Here is a 17,973-nt window from a genome sequence, read left to right as displayed (position 1 = left end):
GAGAGAAAGGGTCTGGCGCCTGTTCTTTTTTTTCGGAAAAATTACTTTCTGCGACCGGCGCAATGACCGGTCGCTAATTCTGGTCGCAGAAAATCCTGGTTGCCTATCCAAGTTGTTTTTTTTTAACGGAAAAATCACTTTCAGCTACTGGCGAAATCCTCGGTCGCAATTGCCGGTCGCTGAAAAAACGTTCTGTTGTAGTGGTTTCAACCTGAGTTGATAAATTTTCTTAACAAATATATAATTGTAGGGATTTGATACACGCCCTTGAACTATTCTTTCCAGCAAAACTGGAGAGTTACGTCGCGCTCTCTTTTGTCTCTAAATGTCTAATTATTTCTCTCTTACGTTATCACTCATAACCTAAGTGAATGCAGTGTAAAATTCATTGGGAAAATAATGCTCAGATAATATCGAATAACAAAAATATATATGTATATAATATATTTGCTATTATGAGAAAAATTACTAATGTCAGGCAAGAAAAATAAAATGTATGAATAAATAATGGAAGAAAAATACCAGAATAGTTGTAGAAAGTGCAATATGCATGCAAAGCTTGGCAGAGACCCTATTACAGTCTGTTGTTGTGTAGAATAATTGAATTAGTAATGAATAAGTAGATTAAATAATGTAGTGTAGAATAAATTAGAGAATGTTTTCAATTCAGTTAAATGATGATAATAAATGGTTATCAGTGAAATAAATAACCAGTGAGAGAAATGAAATAAATTACATCTTTATGCTATTAGACGGCTATTAGTACAATTTATTACAAATAAGCAGATATAATGATAAGCTCACTGATTTTTAACAAATCAAATACCATTCATCTTGTTACAAAGAGGCATATATACATAATGATCACTCGAAAATTTTCTTTTTTGCAAGTCCATTACTAGTGGTGTTAATATGAAGGAAATAAATCTGCTGTGATTCTAAAGGGATCGCAGGACCTTGTTATTCCAAATCTATCCATTTATCTGTCTAGAGATTCGTGTATAAAAAATAAGTGTTGTTGAGATTTGTGCATTCCAAAAAATGAAAGGCTAGATTTGGAATCACAGGGTCCTGCGATCTCTTTAAAATCACAGCAGATTTATTTCCTAATATGAAACACATCATTTAGTATGAGAAGAGGAAAACTTCTACAGCTGAAATTAGTGTGCTACAGACGCATATTACAAAAAGTGTGTATATCAAAAACTTTACAATAATAGGCGGTTCAGAATGGCTTATAAGATAGATTTGGAAGACGGAAAATGGCTTTATGTAAGCATGTTATCCCTTTTTGATCAATATTCCAAAGTCTTTTGTCATGACAAAATAAGAAAAAGTTCTATTGATATCTATATCAACAAAAAATAATATTTACAAAGTATGTCAAAGTTGTTGTAGAACTACCGTACGGTTGTTCTTCCTTCTCTTTCTTTCACCACTGTTTAAAATGAGCATGTATTAGCTTGCTTTAATTTGCAATTTTTGTTGCATTGTTTCAAGTTCTAATTTGGCATGAAAAAAAACAAATAAATAAGAAACCAAATTGGGTACTGGTACTATATGAGCTATAAGATATCTGACATATTTTGATTTTAACATAATTTGTAAAGGTTGCCAAAATTGTTTATTTGTTTGCCTAATTGAAATTAATAAAACCAAAATAAATATTACCTGAAAGAATTGCAGAAACCAATAAAAGACTCTCTATTTCCCAGCAAGGCTACCGAAGCAAATAAACTGTTAAAACAAATGTAAGAAAAAATGACATCATTTTATGATTGTAACTGTATATGCATATTAAAGAATTCAACATAGTAATAGTTAAGAGTAGATGCTGATTTTGTTATGAATTTATATAAAAGGAAAATCAGAGGACTGTTTATTAATGCAACAATTTATATTTTTTTTCCAACCAGGTGCATTATATAAAATATTTTATGTATGAAGTGCATTATATAAATTTAAGACAATGATATAAAGAATTAAGCTTGACAAATATATATAAAGAAAAAAGTGTTTTTTTGTCATTATTTAGTAACTAAATATTTCTGGCAGTGGAACTTAAGATAGATGTGCCAGTAAGCTTAAGATATATCGGTGGAGGAGGAGCAGTGCTATGTGTTGCTGAAGCCTATGCCCTCTGCTGTATTGGACGATCAGGAGGTACCTGAGCAATCGAAAGACGGGGAGGTGGTTCTTGATGCACATTATGCACAGGCATTGCTTGTTCGGTAAAAGGAAGATCGGGCATCGCCTGAGGTGGCGCCAGAGCTTGAGGTGAAGTGTATCCATGCGGAGATGATGGATGAGTATCACGAGGACCCGGTCTAGTACCAAACGATTGATATCTCGCTCGAGCAACCCCTTGCCTATTGCCCGAAGGCGCCATTGCTTGATCGGAAGGGGAATCGACTTCCCGCTTAGTGAAATTTGAATTTGGAGAGAGTGAGAGTGACACGAAAGATGGACAGGCGAAGCTTTTATGCCCTGTCTTGTTGCATCAAAAACAGATGAGTGCGTTGTGACATCCAATTGCTTTGTGACCCTGATCGCCACACTTCAAACACATTGGATGCGTTAGAGTGGATCTACGCTTGATCTCTGCAAGACGTGGCACGACGAACATAGATCGGGATGCTTTTGTGCTGACTGGATCGCGCGCGCGTCTAGGTGGAGGAGACAAAAGAGAGGTCAAATATTATCCTTTTGACTTCTCCAAGCCTTGTTTATTTGGACCTTGCGCCATTATCAACCCATGGCGAGCTCGAATAAGGGCTACTTGGTGGGCTTTTTAGAGAGCCACTCTCTCTCTCTCTCTCTTTTTTTGTTTTTTTTGTTTTTTTTGCTATTTTTTACTTTTTTGTGATTTTCTACCTAAATCGCCTTTTTCACCATTTTTATCGCCTCAAGCTTTTCTTTATATTTTCTTCTTTCATTTAAACAAAAGAGATAAAGATCTTAAATAAAACTCTTTGCAAATATGTATTAAACAATTAAATAGCTTGATTTTGATTTCAAACCACTTCTAAAATAATTAAGTCAATTTTTGCTGGATTTTTTATAGCAAGCGAGGAATCTAACTTCGCTGTCACAGGTGAAATTAATTAAAATGAAGAAATAATTGCAATTAGAGACATCAAGGGAAAAGTCTGGTTCGTTTATAAATTTTATGCTGAATTGTACAAGCATTAAAAGAAAATGAAAGTGACAAGTTTCTATTTACAATGGTTTTTAGTATTTATTTAATTTAGACCGTCACATAATCGAATACATTGAAAGATGAAAAGCCCACATAACTCGAATTAGAAACCTGCTGATTCTGCTCTGCGTTGACAACTTATATTAATAGAATACAAATAAGTGAATTTTCACGAGGATCAGTTAATTAGTAAGTCTCCAATTAAAGAAAAAAGAGAGACATAAGGATGAATAATAAAAAGAGAAAAAAAAAAGGTTAGAAGCAAAAAAGGGGAAAAGAAGTACCATGTTAACTAATCATACAAATTAATAAAAGTAAAAGCTTGCTTGTTTAAAATTTAATATTTGTTACTGGAAGTGAAGTGATAGATTTTAATTATTTCTCTCATATAAAATGAAAGCTATCATACATGCATATAATTAAATATTTTATTGGTTATAGCATATGGAGAAGAGATTGAACTCGAGATACATATTTAAAATTTCAAATCTTGAACGTAACTAGAGTGGCCATTTTTATTAATACCCTTAACAAAAAACTTAATTTTAAAAATGCCATTTTGTATTGTTTTTTGTCAAAACTACCCCGACCGCCAAACCCATGGGCGGCCCAAAAATCCAACCAAACTGCCCGTGGCTGGGGCGCTCCATACCACTAGCCACGGGCGGTCCACTTTTTTTTTAGAGATCTTATTTTGATTTAAATAATTTTGTGAAGAAAAAGTTTTCTTGTTTATAGTGTAAGCCAAAAAATAAAATATAAACTTTGATTTAAAGTTTTCTTGTTTTGATTTTTTTTTTTTTTTGGTGAACGTACTTTGATTTTATTTGTCAGATGGATATCACAAGTCTAAATATAACACTAATTAAGGACTTGACATTTATTCTGATTTTTATAATATATGTATAATATATACACATACACATACACATACACATACACATACACATACACATATACATATACATATACATATACATATATACATACACATATATACATATACATATACATATACATATACATATATTATATATATAATATACATATATATACATGTAGAGTAAGGCTACGCTACTTCGTGAATTAAACGGGGCGTTTTAATTTGCGCTCATAAAGAGTTACGACATCACTTCATAAATATATCAAATGTTTTATTTTTTGGCATACACTCTAAACAAGAAAATTTTTTCTTCACAAAATTATTTAAATCGAAATACTAAAATCTCTCTAAAAAAAAAGGAGCGCCCCAGCCACGGGCGGTTTGGTTGGATTTTTGGGCCGCCCGTGAGCCTGGCGGTCGGGGTAGTTTTGACAAAAAACGATACAAAATGGCATTTTTAAAATTAAGTTTTTTGTTAAGGGTATTAATAAAAATGGCCCTAACTAGAGTAGCTAACTCTAATTAATAGTCGACCTATAGATGTTTTAATTCAACCGTTTTTATTTATCTCAAGCAAATAAGTGAAATCGAATTTAAAATTATAGAGGAAAATTTTAAAACAATCGAAATCTAAATCTGTAATTTTAATATTCTATTTCGATTTAGATTTCGATTGTTTTATGGAAAATTCTATTTCATAGATTTAGATTTTGTGGAAATCTATAGATTTCATTTTATGCAAAATTTTGCTTATTTACGTGAGACATAGATATTTAGAAATTTCTAAAATGAATATAATATGAAAATTAACATAGTCTTAATTTTTTTTTAAAAATGTGAGTAAAGATTTGAATGTTAAGTCATTCAACTATTTAATATCTATGAGAAATTTTGTTATCCAAGTTTTTTAAAATGTGTTTCTTCACACGAAAAATATTATCTTTGTCATTAGAAATTTTGTTATCCAAGTTTTTTAAAATGTGTTTTTTAAAAGTGTAGTGTTAATTTATACATAATTTTATTGTATAGTTTAATGTAGAATGTTATGGATATGTAAAATTGATCTTATATTTTCTGTGAAAATTTTATATGATTAACTCAATTGTTATGATAGAAGGGTTAAAAAAACATTTAGTACAAACAATTAATGCACAGATAACTGGGTAAAGACTTTCTGATGAATTTGACAGCTATGAAGAAAATATGAATTAATGTTGCAATAGATACAGAAAGATACTTATTCAGTGAGCAAAGAATGGATGCACGTACGTTAGGTTTAACTGTACAAAAAGGCATTTCTTTGCACAAAAAAGTTGACTTATTAATTAGATTGAAAAGTTCAATTTGGCAGTTTATTGAAATAAGCAATCCAACGATCAACAGTGCAAAATCACTCTATACTCTTTCATCAGTACGGAATCCAAATAATACAGTAATAGAGATTTGCTTTCTTAATCATTTCTTTTGAAATAGTGCGACAAAATATTGTGCTCATGTACACATCATGTCCAGTTTTGAAATCAATGATTAATGATATCATGCTGCTTCTTCTTCTCCATGTCTGTGCTCGTCAAAAAAAAAAGGTTACAGGGACCATGCATTATTTATTTTTATTTATTTTAGGAAAAAAAATCTGCACATCAGACTGATTAATTATAAATAATGCATGGTCCTTATTACCTTTTTTTTTTTTTTTTTGACGAGTATCCTAACACTATGCTTTGCAAGTTTCCTCATGAGTCATGAGTAGTTGTTACTTGTTAGAGTCTGCAAGTAACAGACGTTTACTTTCTTTTTAAGACAAAATTGGATTTAAGTCAAATAACTTCAAATATTTACATAACAAATTATGTAAATTCCAAACAAATGACTTCTGATTAAGAAGACATTACATTTGTCACTAAATTAAAAATTTACATTTTAATAGTTTAATATAGGGGGAATTTCACATATACCCCTCAAAAACTTCAAAATTACTTATTTCCCCCTCTAAAGTTTGAAATTACGTATTTCCCCCTCTAAACTTCAAAAACTCACAAATTTACCCATTTTATTGTATTTTATATTAAAACTCATTCTAAAATCTTAAAATACCCATTTTACCCTTTATTAAAAGCATATAAACCCATCAAACTCAAATTTAAATCTAAATGGTTCCTCTACCGTTTGATCCGTGTTCATCGCATTAAGATCTGTGCATAGTGCTTCAATTTCGTGTTGATCTAGCATGCACGGATCTTAAAGAAATATTGATTGGTGCGCATCGCATTAAGATATGTGCACGTCACATCAATTTACGTGCGTGTTCGCATCAAGATTCGTGCTGATCTTGCACACGCATATTTAAAAGTAGTTTGGTCGGTAGAAAAATTGTTCAGATTCAATTTTATGTTTGATGGCTTTATATGCTTTTAATAAAAGAGTAAAATGGGTATTTTATAAATTTAGAATGAGTTTTAATATAAAAGACAATAAAATGGGTAAATTTGTGAGTATTTGAAGGTTAGAGGGGGAAATATGTAATTTCAAACTTTAGAGGAGGGAATATGTAATTTTGAAGTTTTTGAGGGGTATACGTGAAATTCCATAACATCCAAAAAACTACGTGTTTTTTACTAATAACACACCGGTACAACAACACCCCAATCAACCTAGCTAGATATCATATGTATATCTTTACTTTTTTGAAGAAAGATTGAGAGTCAATAAGCCTCTATATTTGAGATAAAGATTCGTGCGTAGTCATCCAACTCGACTCTAAAACAACGCACACTTAAAAAAACACATCCTATCATATCGATAAATTCAATCTGTGATCAAATGTATCCATTGGCGAAGTCCATATGCGCCATTAATTCTTTGATGTGAAATGATCAATAGTTCGTCAAGTCTCCTTATTTTCCCCTAGACCAAGTCGGTCAAGGTAGTGGTGAGTATCGTGTGGATGGTCGTCAAGCTTCTCCCTATCGGGTTGCATCCAGCGCCCGTTCCGGGATCGAGTCATGCCCTTGTTCTCATCCTGTCTCCAAAATGGCGGTACCAGATGGTGCGCCTTGAGAAAATCGCACGCTTTGTTCACCAATGCAGGGTCCCGACCGGTTGCTAGAATGAATCGCTCGCCTCTCCCATGATACCTATAGAAACAAAATATATATATATGAGCATAAAAATTCATTTAAATATTTATTTATTGGTAGAAAGGGATGCAATTAACTCAAATTAATAGAGAGATAGTATCAGATATTTCATTCATGAAATTTGATAATAAGATGCAAATTTTTAACTATTTTAAAAATGAGACGCAGATTTTTATAGTGAGAAGCTGGTAGTTAGGACCACACAATAAGTTAGCCACACAATCTATTAATAATTTTTATATATTTGATCTATGGAGGAAGCAAGCAGTCTCCATATGGATTAATTTTAATACGATCGATTCATGTGCATCTGATGAGCACCACAAAACAGGTAGATGGTAGCAATAATTTAAACTTGAACGTGTTTGTCATGAGAATATGAACGCGGCTGGAACGAGTTATGAACAACCTAGCTAGCTAGAAACTTGCATTTTTCAATTACATTTTTCTTACTAGCTAGACACTCCACATCTCTACCGAACTTCTGTTTTAAAATTTAAAAACACACACACACACATCTTGTGCGGATTTGGTAATCAAATACTCAAATAGTTAAATCTAATCGTACCTCCCCTGCTTCTAATATGGTCATGCCCGGACAGTACCAGTAGTAAGAAACTTTGAATATACTTAAACACAAGTCAAACTTGTTATATGATCTGGTAAATTTCTGGTACAGGTACAGGTACATGCCAGTGTTGTAGCCTGTACCAGTGGTAACGTGTGCTACTTCCCTTAAAACAGCAATACATATATACCCGTCAAGGAGATGGAGATGCGCCTCCAAGTTATGAAAGCACGACGGGTCACCGGTCTCCTTCAAAAAAGGTGATCGCTTATGATCCAGCTCCAGCTCAACTCCGACATGGTGATAACTCCACGGCAACCCCTCGCCCCATTTTCTGACAATCTCATGTACTCTTTCATTAAAGAACATGCCAGGCACCTTCGGTACAGGGTCGTGCACGTTCACTATTCGGAGTGCCTTCAGCCCGAGCACCTGCTCGAACCTCTGCTTGAACCGCCCGTTACCCACACGTGGGCCCGAAAAGGAGAATATTGTGGTCCATGCTTTCTTCCCCTTTGGTGATGTGATCGCACCTGTTTCTGCCAAGTCATATGCACTCAGCATTGCCAAGGCACTGCCCAGGCTGTGCCCGGTCACGGTCACACTGACCTCCTCGCCCCGTTCATCCCCGTAAATTTCCACTAGTTTTCTCACCTCGGTCAACACCTGTGATTACATTAAAAAATACAAAATTTTCATGTGAAATTAACAATTTCGTTGTTTGATATTAACAGGTTCGTTGTTTTATTATGTACCTGTTCTCTTGCAGAGTACTTGCAAAACCGACAAGTCGGGTCCTTGTCGGTATAGAGATCAATGAAACCAGACTCAACTTTAACCCATGGATCCGGGCAGGGGATTCCTTCCTCTGTAACAGGTCTCAAATAATCCATTAAATCTGCAATCCATTCAAGTCGGGTCACGGTTCCTCTCCAAGCAACAACTATATCCCGACGACCAAGCCGAGCTGTCTGGGCATCATTTGAAACCGCAATGTACCCGATCCAATTAGCCCGTTGACTCCACACCTGCTCGTCTGACACAGATCGAGTAAAGAACTTTGGAATCTTGAAGTTGGATGTAGCATAGAGATACCGGGTCACCTCGTAACCGAACGAGGCCATCCCGAGTCTTTCGAAGAAATGCCGGCGGTTGTATTTACAACTACCACAGTACCGAGAAAACAGGTCATAGTCAAACGCATCATAGCAAGCCTGTGCAAACTCTCCATAACGGATCAGTTCGGATCTCAGTAACAGGTCCATCGGGTCAAGCAACCCGGACCAATCATCCTGGCCATGAATCTCACGCCATCGCTCAGGAAGCCGTTCATCCGGGTCCTGATCATTGCTCCGGTAGAATTCCTCTTCTTCCTCTTCTTCTTGGAGCTGGTCAACAATGGAGGAAAGAGAGGTGTTCTTGTTAGAGGTGGAGTGGAGAAGAGTTGGCTTTATAGAGAGATGGTGGGTTTTAAGGAGAGGAGAGAGATGAGTTGGTCTGGAAAGGGGGAGAGAGGTGAAGGGAGATTTTGGGGAGTAGAGAGAGGGGAAGAGAGGAGGAGAGAGATCAATGGAGTAGAGAGGAGCCATGAGACAAATCAAGTAGGTTGATGCATTGATGGGAGTGTCTGACTGTGGTCTTTTAAGGGCACTGTGCTTAATTGCTTTCTAATAGTCAGTTAGATTAAATAAATAGTATTTAGTAATTAGTATTAAATTAATGTGACATTTACCATTCAATGCTGCTGAATGGTCCCTTCCACTTTTTAAACCTGAAATGAAGAATAATTAGTAGGTAGCTAGGGAGAAGACTGGAGAAAGAGAAACAGACACGTCTCTGAGAAAAGTAAAAAAAAACAATGTATTTTCTCTATCAATTAGTATAAAAAATAATTATGCTCTTTTCTTATCATGATATATGAATATTATAGTTCTTCTGGATTTTGATTGTCTGTATCGAGTTAAATAAGGCGTATGGTTGTTAAGCTTACGGTTGAAGTAAATAAAAAAAGCTCCTCATGTTTTGGCCTTCTCTGGGGTACACAAGGCTGATCCATGTGTGTTTCAAGAAGTTCGCTGACCGTGTGTGTCTCCATTATTGGTTTCTTTTTTTTTTCTTTTTGCGCAATCTTTTAGATGATTCTCAGGCTGGAGTAGGGGCCTCAATATGTCCATTCGAATCGGTTGTAAACATTTTTATACTCATATTAGTTTAAGAAATATATTTATGCGGTAAGAACTGATCTTATAATCTTATATTAAGTCATCTTATCTATCAAGGTTATCGAGATAATAAAAGATAACAGATGAATAACAAACAATATTAATATAACAAAAAAAATTATTATGTTTTTTATAAATAGACTACCAAATTCATTCATTTTATACATATACATCACGTTATTAATATAAAAAATCAAAATGCAAATGGACAATCAATTTGAACTAAAATTTTGTGTAGCTATAAGCGGTGTTGAAAAAAAAATACAAAATTTATAGAAGTGATAAGATTATTATTAACTCCACCGTCTGTCATGTCTTGCGGAAAATTTGAATTCAATAGTTGAAACTTGAAAAATATTTGAATTTAGTTTTTAATTATATCATATATGTTTGGATCATGAATACAAACATACCTTATCATGTTTCATCATCGTATGGCCAGGTATGTTCTATATATAATTTTATTTTTTATAATTACTCGATAGGAGTAATGAGTATAAAATAGTTTTTATTTATACCTTTACTCATTTAACTAACAAAAAGACCTTTACTCATATTCATACTCAATAAGCTAATGAAAACAAATTTTACCAATTAATATACCCGTCTTATTGAATATGATAAACAAATAAAAAAATATTATTGACACCTCTTGGTGGAGTGTTAATATTTTTTTTTTTTTTAAGAACCTAGAGGTCTAGCCTCTATATTTCATTGAGGTGGAGTGTTAATATATAGAGAGGAAATTTGAATTGGTTTTATCTTCACTTATATAAATTTTAAAGTTTTAGTCCCATAATCATACTTAAATGAAAAATAGTAAACTTTTTATTAGATGAATTATTACGATTGGATCTTTTAATTTTTAAATAAAAATAGTACACTTTTATTAGATGAATGATTATGATTTCATCTTTTAATTTTTAGTGAAATCATGGAATCACACTCCTGAAAATTATTTTAAAAGCAAAATATTACACTTTTATTAGATATATGATTATGAATTGATCTTTCAAGTTTTAGTGAAATCATGGAATCACGATCCTAAAATTTATTGCATTAATTGTCTTGAGCAGATCGGTTCTAAATCATACTTTAAATTAATCGTGATCATATTTCTATTATTTTATATAATACCTATGATTCAATATAAATTATTTGATCTAAAATAAACAAGTATCATAATTCTAATACATACAAAAAAATCAAAGTTCTAAATAGCGATAAGCGTTTATCGCGTCATAGCGGGAAGCCTACAAAAAAAACTATAGCGAAAGCTATGCTACATAGCGTTTTCTTATTTTTATAAAAATTATATCATATATTTGTACTAAATATCAACATTATCTAAGTCTCATAGAACAATAAATAACATCAAATTGATTAAAAAATTATAATATTCATATTGAACAAATACAAAGTCCAAATTGCGACTCAAAATATTCATAGTAATACTAATATCATAAACTATCGATCTTTTTTCTATTCAAAATATATTCAGTACCATGACATAATCTATCTTTTTTCTATTTAAATTTCAAAATAACCTAGACATTATGGCATAATTAACTATCTTAATCTATTCAAAATATTCAAACTACCATATAGTAAGTATCATTTTGTTACTTCAAGAAATATCTTAATATATTCAATCCGAGCCTTTATTTAAAGCCCATATAAATTGAAAAGAAAAAAAAATAGCTCATTGATGCGTCCAAAGGGTATGGTGCAAAGTTTCAGTACAAAGATGTACTTTTTAAACCTTTAACACACGTTTGAGTTAAATTGCAAGTGCACAATTCTATCAAAGTAGTATTTTAGGTATCGAACCACGGGGAGTACGATAAAAACTTAGTTTAAACTTTACTAATAAAATTTCAGAAAATAAAATAAAGTAAAGTGCAATAAAAGTAAATTGGGGGGGGGGGGTTTGTTCTAACAATTCCTAAATTTGGGTTCAATACCCGAGTAGAGAGTTTGAAACAATAATTGTAAATAAAAGTAAAAGAAAGGAATTGATTTGCTTTTAAGATTTGAAGATCTAGGGGTCTTTGGTCTACAATCCCTTGCTAACTCTATTTATTCGGTATTTGTTTGAATTCATGTATGATTTGATGGGGTTTCTAACCTAGGTTGTGTTAGCCTTTGGAACAAATATTGATACAAATACTTTGGGTGAACGGATTAATGTTCCTTGATTTCTAGGGCTGTCACTACCTAGAGGGATTTTTAATACACATAATTCAAAGTAATTCACAATATTTGTTCTAAGGTGTCCCAAGTAGGGGTTTGACTTCACGGTCGTTCTTCACCAAACCCTAACCCTTAATTTCTATAGTTCCGGTTATGGATATCAAAGTACGGTCGCTTCTAATCCAAATCCTAAGATGTATGTTTATGGTTTCAATTAGTACTTTCCTTACCTAGACCAATGCTAGAATTTTAATAAACTAAAGCGGAAAGACATGATATAACATGATTTCAAGCTACTTTGATTCAATAAACCTAACCAGGTGAACTATAATTCAAGTACTAATGAAATTCATAAAGAATAAATCACAGAAATTAACAATCAAATCCCATAAAACAATCATAATAGAAACAAATAACCGAATAAAATACAATTAAACAAGTTCATGCATTGACCTAAACCCCTAGAGAGAGAACTACTCCCTCATGGAGAGATCCATTACAAAAATTGGCAAAGTAAGAAGAAATGAAATAAAGGAAGTAATTACACCCTTTGACAAATCAAAAACCTCTATCTTGCCGACTTCTTGCTCAGGAAACCCTTCTTCTCCTTGCTTGAAAGCTTTCCTTTTCTCCAGAATTTATCGCTAAGTATTGTGTATAGAGAGAGAATGAAAGAGAAAGAGATATCCCCTGAATGGAGAATGAACACCCTCTTTTATAGCCAATGACCATACCCAATTAAGAGCCTAGGAAGTGGAGTTAGTGGGTGTTATAATTGGATTGTTTCCCAGGATTCCTTGTCCATATTTGGCTGTAAAACGCGTCCATGAAGTGCCAAAAATAGAAACCGTGTTGAAACTGTGTAAATTTGGCTCTCTGCGGCTCCAGTGCGGATGGATGATCCGCACTGCGGGTGGTCTCATCCGCATTGACTCTAAGTTTCCTTATTTAATTTCTGCGAATTAGTTGAATGCGGATGGCAGTGCGGATGGCTGACCCGCACTGCGGGTGGATTCTGCTTCTCTGAAGGTTCTGAAATCGGCTAAGTATTGAGTGCGGCTGGACTCATCCGCACTGCGGATGGAAGTTCATCCGCACTAGGCTCGGACTTTTTCCTGCGCAGCGCTTGAATGTTGGAAATGCGGCTAAGTACTCAATGCGGCTGCTCTGATCCGCACTGCGGGTGATTTGATCCGCACTGGAGGGTATTTTCGCCATTTTTCATCATTTCCTGCAATGAAAAGCCAAACAACCACAGTAGCTTGATTCTAGGTGTATTTAAATCACTTTATATTAAAAATACAAGATATTTGAGGTCATTTTATGATAAAATCTAGATCAAATGTGTATATAATTTATGCTTATCACTCATGTTGCATAGCGCGTGCTATTTGCGCTACACGCTATGCGCTATAGCGGATCGCTATTACTGCTATAGCGTTCGTAGCTCAAATGGCGCGTTTTGATGCCATAACTTAGCGTTTAGGGTCCAAAAATACTATAGCGCGCTATTTAGAACACTGCAAATAACAATAGATCTTGCTACTCCCAAGCATAGTGACAAGATACCCAAATTATACCCAAATAATTCTTTTTTGGGGTGATGCCGAACCGAACGCCGAATTATTCGGTTGACCAATCTTTGACCGAATTAAACCCGAATAATTTGGGAATTTTATGAACTTTTTCCGAATTTTACAAATTAGTCACGATTTTTTCCCGAATTTTTCCAAGAATATTTTTTTTTGCTCTCTTGCAGGACTGAGATTTTTTATCCGAATAATTCCGAATCATTCCCAAATTATACCCGAATTATTCTCAAATTACGAATTTTTGATCTTGCCAAACCAAACCCAAATAATTCATTTGTCACTATGCTCCCAAGAGATTGGACTTGGATCTTAAGGAAACTATAAATATATTGTATCATGTTAAAGTACCGTTGTTTAAATAAAATAAAAAACTAGGGATCGACTAACTATCTCTCAGTCAATTTCTCCCATTCACCCCTAGTCAATTACTACTTGTGGGGACCGTTAACTAACTAAACTTCATTAATTAGTTGGGGGACCACCTAATATTTGATAGATTTTATAACTGACGCATGCAAATATGGATACTTATGCGCGCAAGTGTTAATATATAATATATCAAGTATTCATACCTAAAATATCAAGTATTTCGAAAAAAAAATTGGACACATCATACACATATCTTCTACACGTTTTTAGAGTTGGATTTTTTTTCTCTTTGTTCAATCTCGTCAATATTTCTGACGATCTGTGAAATTTTTTACAAATCTAAAACCATGGACTTCTTCTACGTAATTTTCTCTTTCAAATAAGATCCATGATTACGTATTTTCAGGTTGTCCGTCGTGCAAGTATTCATACATCGTCGTGAATACCTTGTCATGTAAGTATTCATATCTTGTCGAGCAAGTATTCATATCTCCTCGTCCAACTATTCATATCTCGTAATGCATGTGTATATAATTCATGTATGAAGTGTTTGTACTTAACATATTTTATTAAAAAAATTTCCATATGGCACTGGATGCAGTGCCGTCTAAAAATATTAATATTAAGTAGTGCAAGTATTTATACATTGTCATACAAGTGTTAGTAACTAACAAAATCTATGAAATTTTTATTTTTATTTCCATATGGCACGGGATGATGTATGAAAGTATTAATTTCAAATATTGCAAGTATTCATACCTCGTCATGCAAATGTAGTTTTTGTATCAGGTGTTTTATCTAAAAGATTTTATCAATAGTTTTTTTTTTCTTATAGCATCAGATGACGTTTGAAAGTAATATAAAGTATGCAAGTATTCATACCTCTTCATGTAAGTGTAAATAGTTCATGTATCAAGTATATGTATCTAACAAATTCTGTTAATTTTTTTCCCCATATGTTACTGGATGATATCTAAATGTATTAATATAAAGTATTGCAAGTATTCATATCTCCTCATGCAAGTGTGAATAGTTCATGTATCAAGTGTTTGTATCTAACAAAATCTATCAATTTTTTTTCACATGACACTGGATGATGTCTGAAAGTATTAATATCAAATATTGCAAGTATTTGTACCTCGTCATGCAAGTGTGAATAGTTCATGTATCAAGTGTTTGTATCTAACATATTCTCTATCTTTTTTTTTTCTTTTCTTATGGTACTAGATGACGTTTGAAAGTGTTAATATCAAGTATCGTAAGTATTCATACCTTGTAATGTAAGTATTAATACTTATAACTAAAGTATGAATAGTTATGTTGAAAATTATCTAAATTTAATATTTTTTACAAATTATTTAGTTTGGTGCTTGATTCTATTAATACGTAATATGGAAAGTATTTACACATGTGCATTTATATATTAATATTTATGTTGTAGACCATGTTGTATGGATACAGGTACGGATACCATATCATATATGATACAAATACGACGATACGATAATTTTCAAAAATCTAGAATACAAGTAATCATACCACATTGAACAAATATTTATACATTTGTAATGCAAGTATTCATTCCTAAGGTACCTAACATATTTCTAACATAACTGGATGCAAGTATGGATACCTATGCGCGCAAATATTAATATATATAAAATAATGTATTCATATCTAAAATATCAAACAACCAAAATAACAGAAAACATAATAATAACATAATGAAAGAAACAAAAGTATTAATTGAGTCTTGTACAACCTATAATTTAGAACTAAACTTTCTTTAAAAAATTATTTAATAAAAAAAATATTTTTTTGCATCATGTTTCAGTTTTACCCATATGAGTTTATGATGAATAAAAGACAGAAAAATAACAACAACCCACTTCGTAATGAATTATTTGTTGGTCTGCAGTAGTGTGAAAAAAATGTGCCGTGTCGTGCCGTACTGTGACCAAAATGTCAAGGGGTGGTCACGACACGCGAGTCACGCCGTGACTCGCGTGCCGTGTCCAAATGTAACCGGTCACATTTCTCACGTTTAACTATTTTTCATAATTTAAGTTAGTTTATTCATGATTCACCATTTGATTAAGACCTAACGGTCCTAATTATACGTGACTCACGTGATTATGTGCCGTGCCGTGACCGGATCTTTCGCGTGCCTTGCCATGACCAAAATATCAAGGGGTGGTCATGGCATGCGACACACGAGTCACGGCACGGAATAGTAACACGTGCCGTGCCATTCCGCAACGGAGCCGACTCCGCTGTGCTATTTTTCCCACATTAGTCTGCAGAGTATTTTTTGAGCGAACTTTTGATGGATGAAATGAATCGACAAATAGGTACTCGACAGAGATAAAACGAGATTAATATACTACACTTCCCATTAACTTTTGGAAAGAAAATTGGCAACTGAGAAAAAAGTTCAATTCAAAGGTGGCTGTGAGAGCGTCATTTCTTTAAGTATTTCGGCGGAGCATTTAAAGAGAGCAGCTTTGACCGTTAGAAATATTAGTTAGAGAATTGAGTTCGGGGGACGATCAGGGGAAAACAACTGGGGGATAAAAATCTTTATTCAAAAACCTAATTGTCCTGATTTGTCTCAAAAAGTCAAAAAAATAGAAATAAAAGAAACTATATTAAAGGGGTAAATTTCAATGGAGGTTACTAAACTTTGTCATTTATCACGAATTGGTCACTCAAATTTGATTTATCTATTTTTAGTCACTTAACTTTGTTATTTTGTTCCAATTAAGTCATTTTATATTTTTCCGTCCAAAATACTAACGGAATATGTTTATTTCGTTAGTATTTTAAATGGAATATGTTCATTTTGTTAGTATTTTGAATGAAATGTACATATTCTATTAATATTTTGGACGAAATGAAAATATTTTGTTAAAATTTTAAATGAAAAAGTATAGAATGATTTGATTAGAACAAATAACAAAGTTGAATGACTAAAAAAAAAAAAATTAATTTGGGTGACTAATTTGTGACAAATAACAAAATTTAGTCAGCTATTAAAGTAGGAAGCAGCTAACAGTCCCCCAACTCCAGTCCCCCAAAAATCCCCGGATATTTTCAACTAATTATGTAAACATCAATACTAAATCCTGTAAACTAATTCAACAAATCCTGTAAACATAAAAACGCGTGAACGCTGTTAAAAACGCGTGACAGCTGTTGAAAACGTGTGACAGCAGTTGAAAACGCGTGACAGCTGTTGGGAACCACCTTCTGTGAACATACACATAATATCCTATAAACATACACATATTATCCTGTAAACATACACATATTATCCTATAAACATACACATATAATTCTGTAAACATACATATTGTACTTGAAATTATAGCTATTGAAATTATGACATTTGTGGCAGTTAAAAACGCGTCAGAACTAAGCTTAAAGGAAAGACTTTTATATACGAAGATTTTTGAAAGACTGTAACCCGAGAAACATTACATTTTTCTCATTAAAGTAACCCGATCGAGAAGGGGGGAGTTGTGCCAGGGTTTTTGGATGCATATGGCTGTCATCCGATAATGACCTTTATTGAATTATTTTCTTGTCAGTTTCCCACCAGTGTATAATCCGTGGTCATTAATTTATTGGGTTATTTTTCTCGTCAGTTGTTTGATTGTGTAGTTTTGGTAAAGAGTTATTTCGTGTCATATATGGATGCCTAAATGGATTGAATATTTGAATACGGCGGAGTTGGTGTAACGGGTCGGTGAAATCAATATGCTAAAGGTGATATGGCCCGCCACATGAGAAGTTATGAAATCCATTTAG

At 33.2% G+C, this 17,973-nt stretch overlaps 1 protein-coding gene across 1 annotated transcript; it reads right to left on the bottom strand.

The window, feature by feature from the left end:
- Nucleotides 1–6,860: 6,860 nt before the first annotated feature.
- On the bottom strand, nt 6,861–9,410 carry PLA-I{GAMMA}1 (alpha/beta-Hydrolases superfamily protein). The gene is made up of 3 exons (XM_078323138.1): nt 8,543–9,410; nt 7,978–8,453; nt 6,861–7,216 (listed from the first exon to the last, which is right to left on the bottom strand). Exons 1-3 carry the CDS (start codon nt 9,374–9,376, stop codon nt 6,967–6,969), a joined length of 1,560 nt encoding a protein of 519 aa, XP_078179264.1. The 5' UTR covers nt 9,377–9,410; the 3' UTR covers nt 6,861–6,966.
- Between the last annotated feature and the right edge of the window lie 8,563 nt (nt 9,411–17,973).

This window comes from Carex rostrata, chromosome 21 (assembly GCF_964058835.1).
Source record: "Carex rostrata chromosome 21, lpCarRost1.2, whole genome shotgun sequence".
NCBI classification, from domain to species: domain Eukaryota; kingdom Viridiplantae; phylum Streptophyta; class Magnoliopsida; order Poales; family Cyperaceae; genus Carex; species Carex rostrata.
This window is presented reverse-complemented; position numbering and strand designations above follow the sequence as displayed.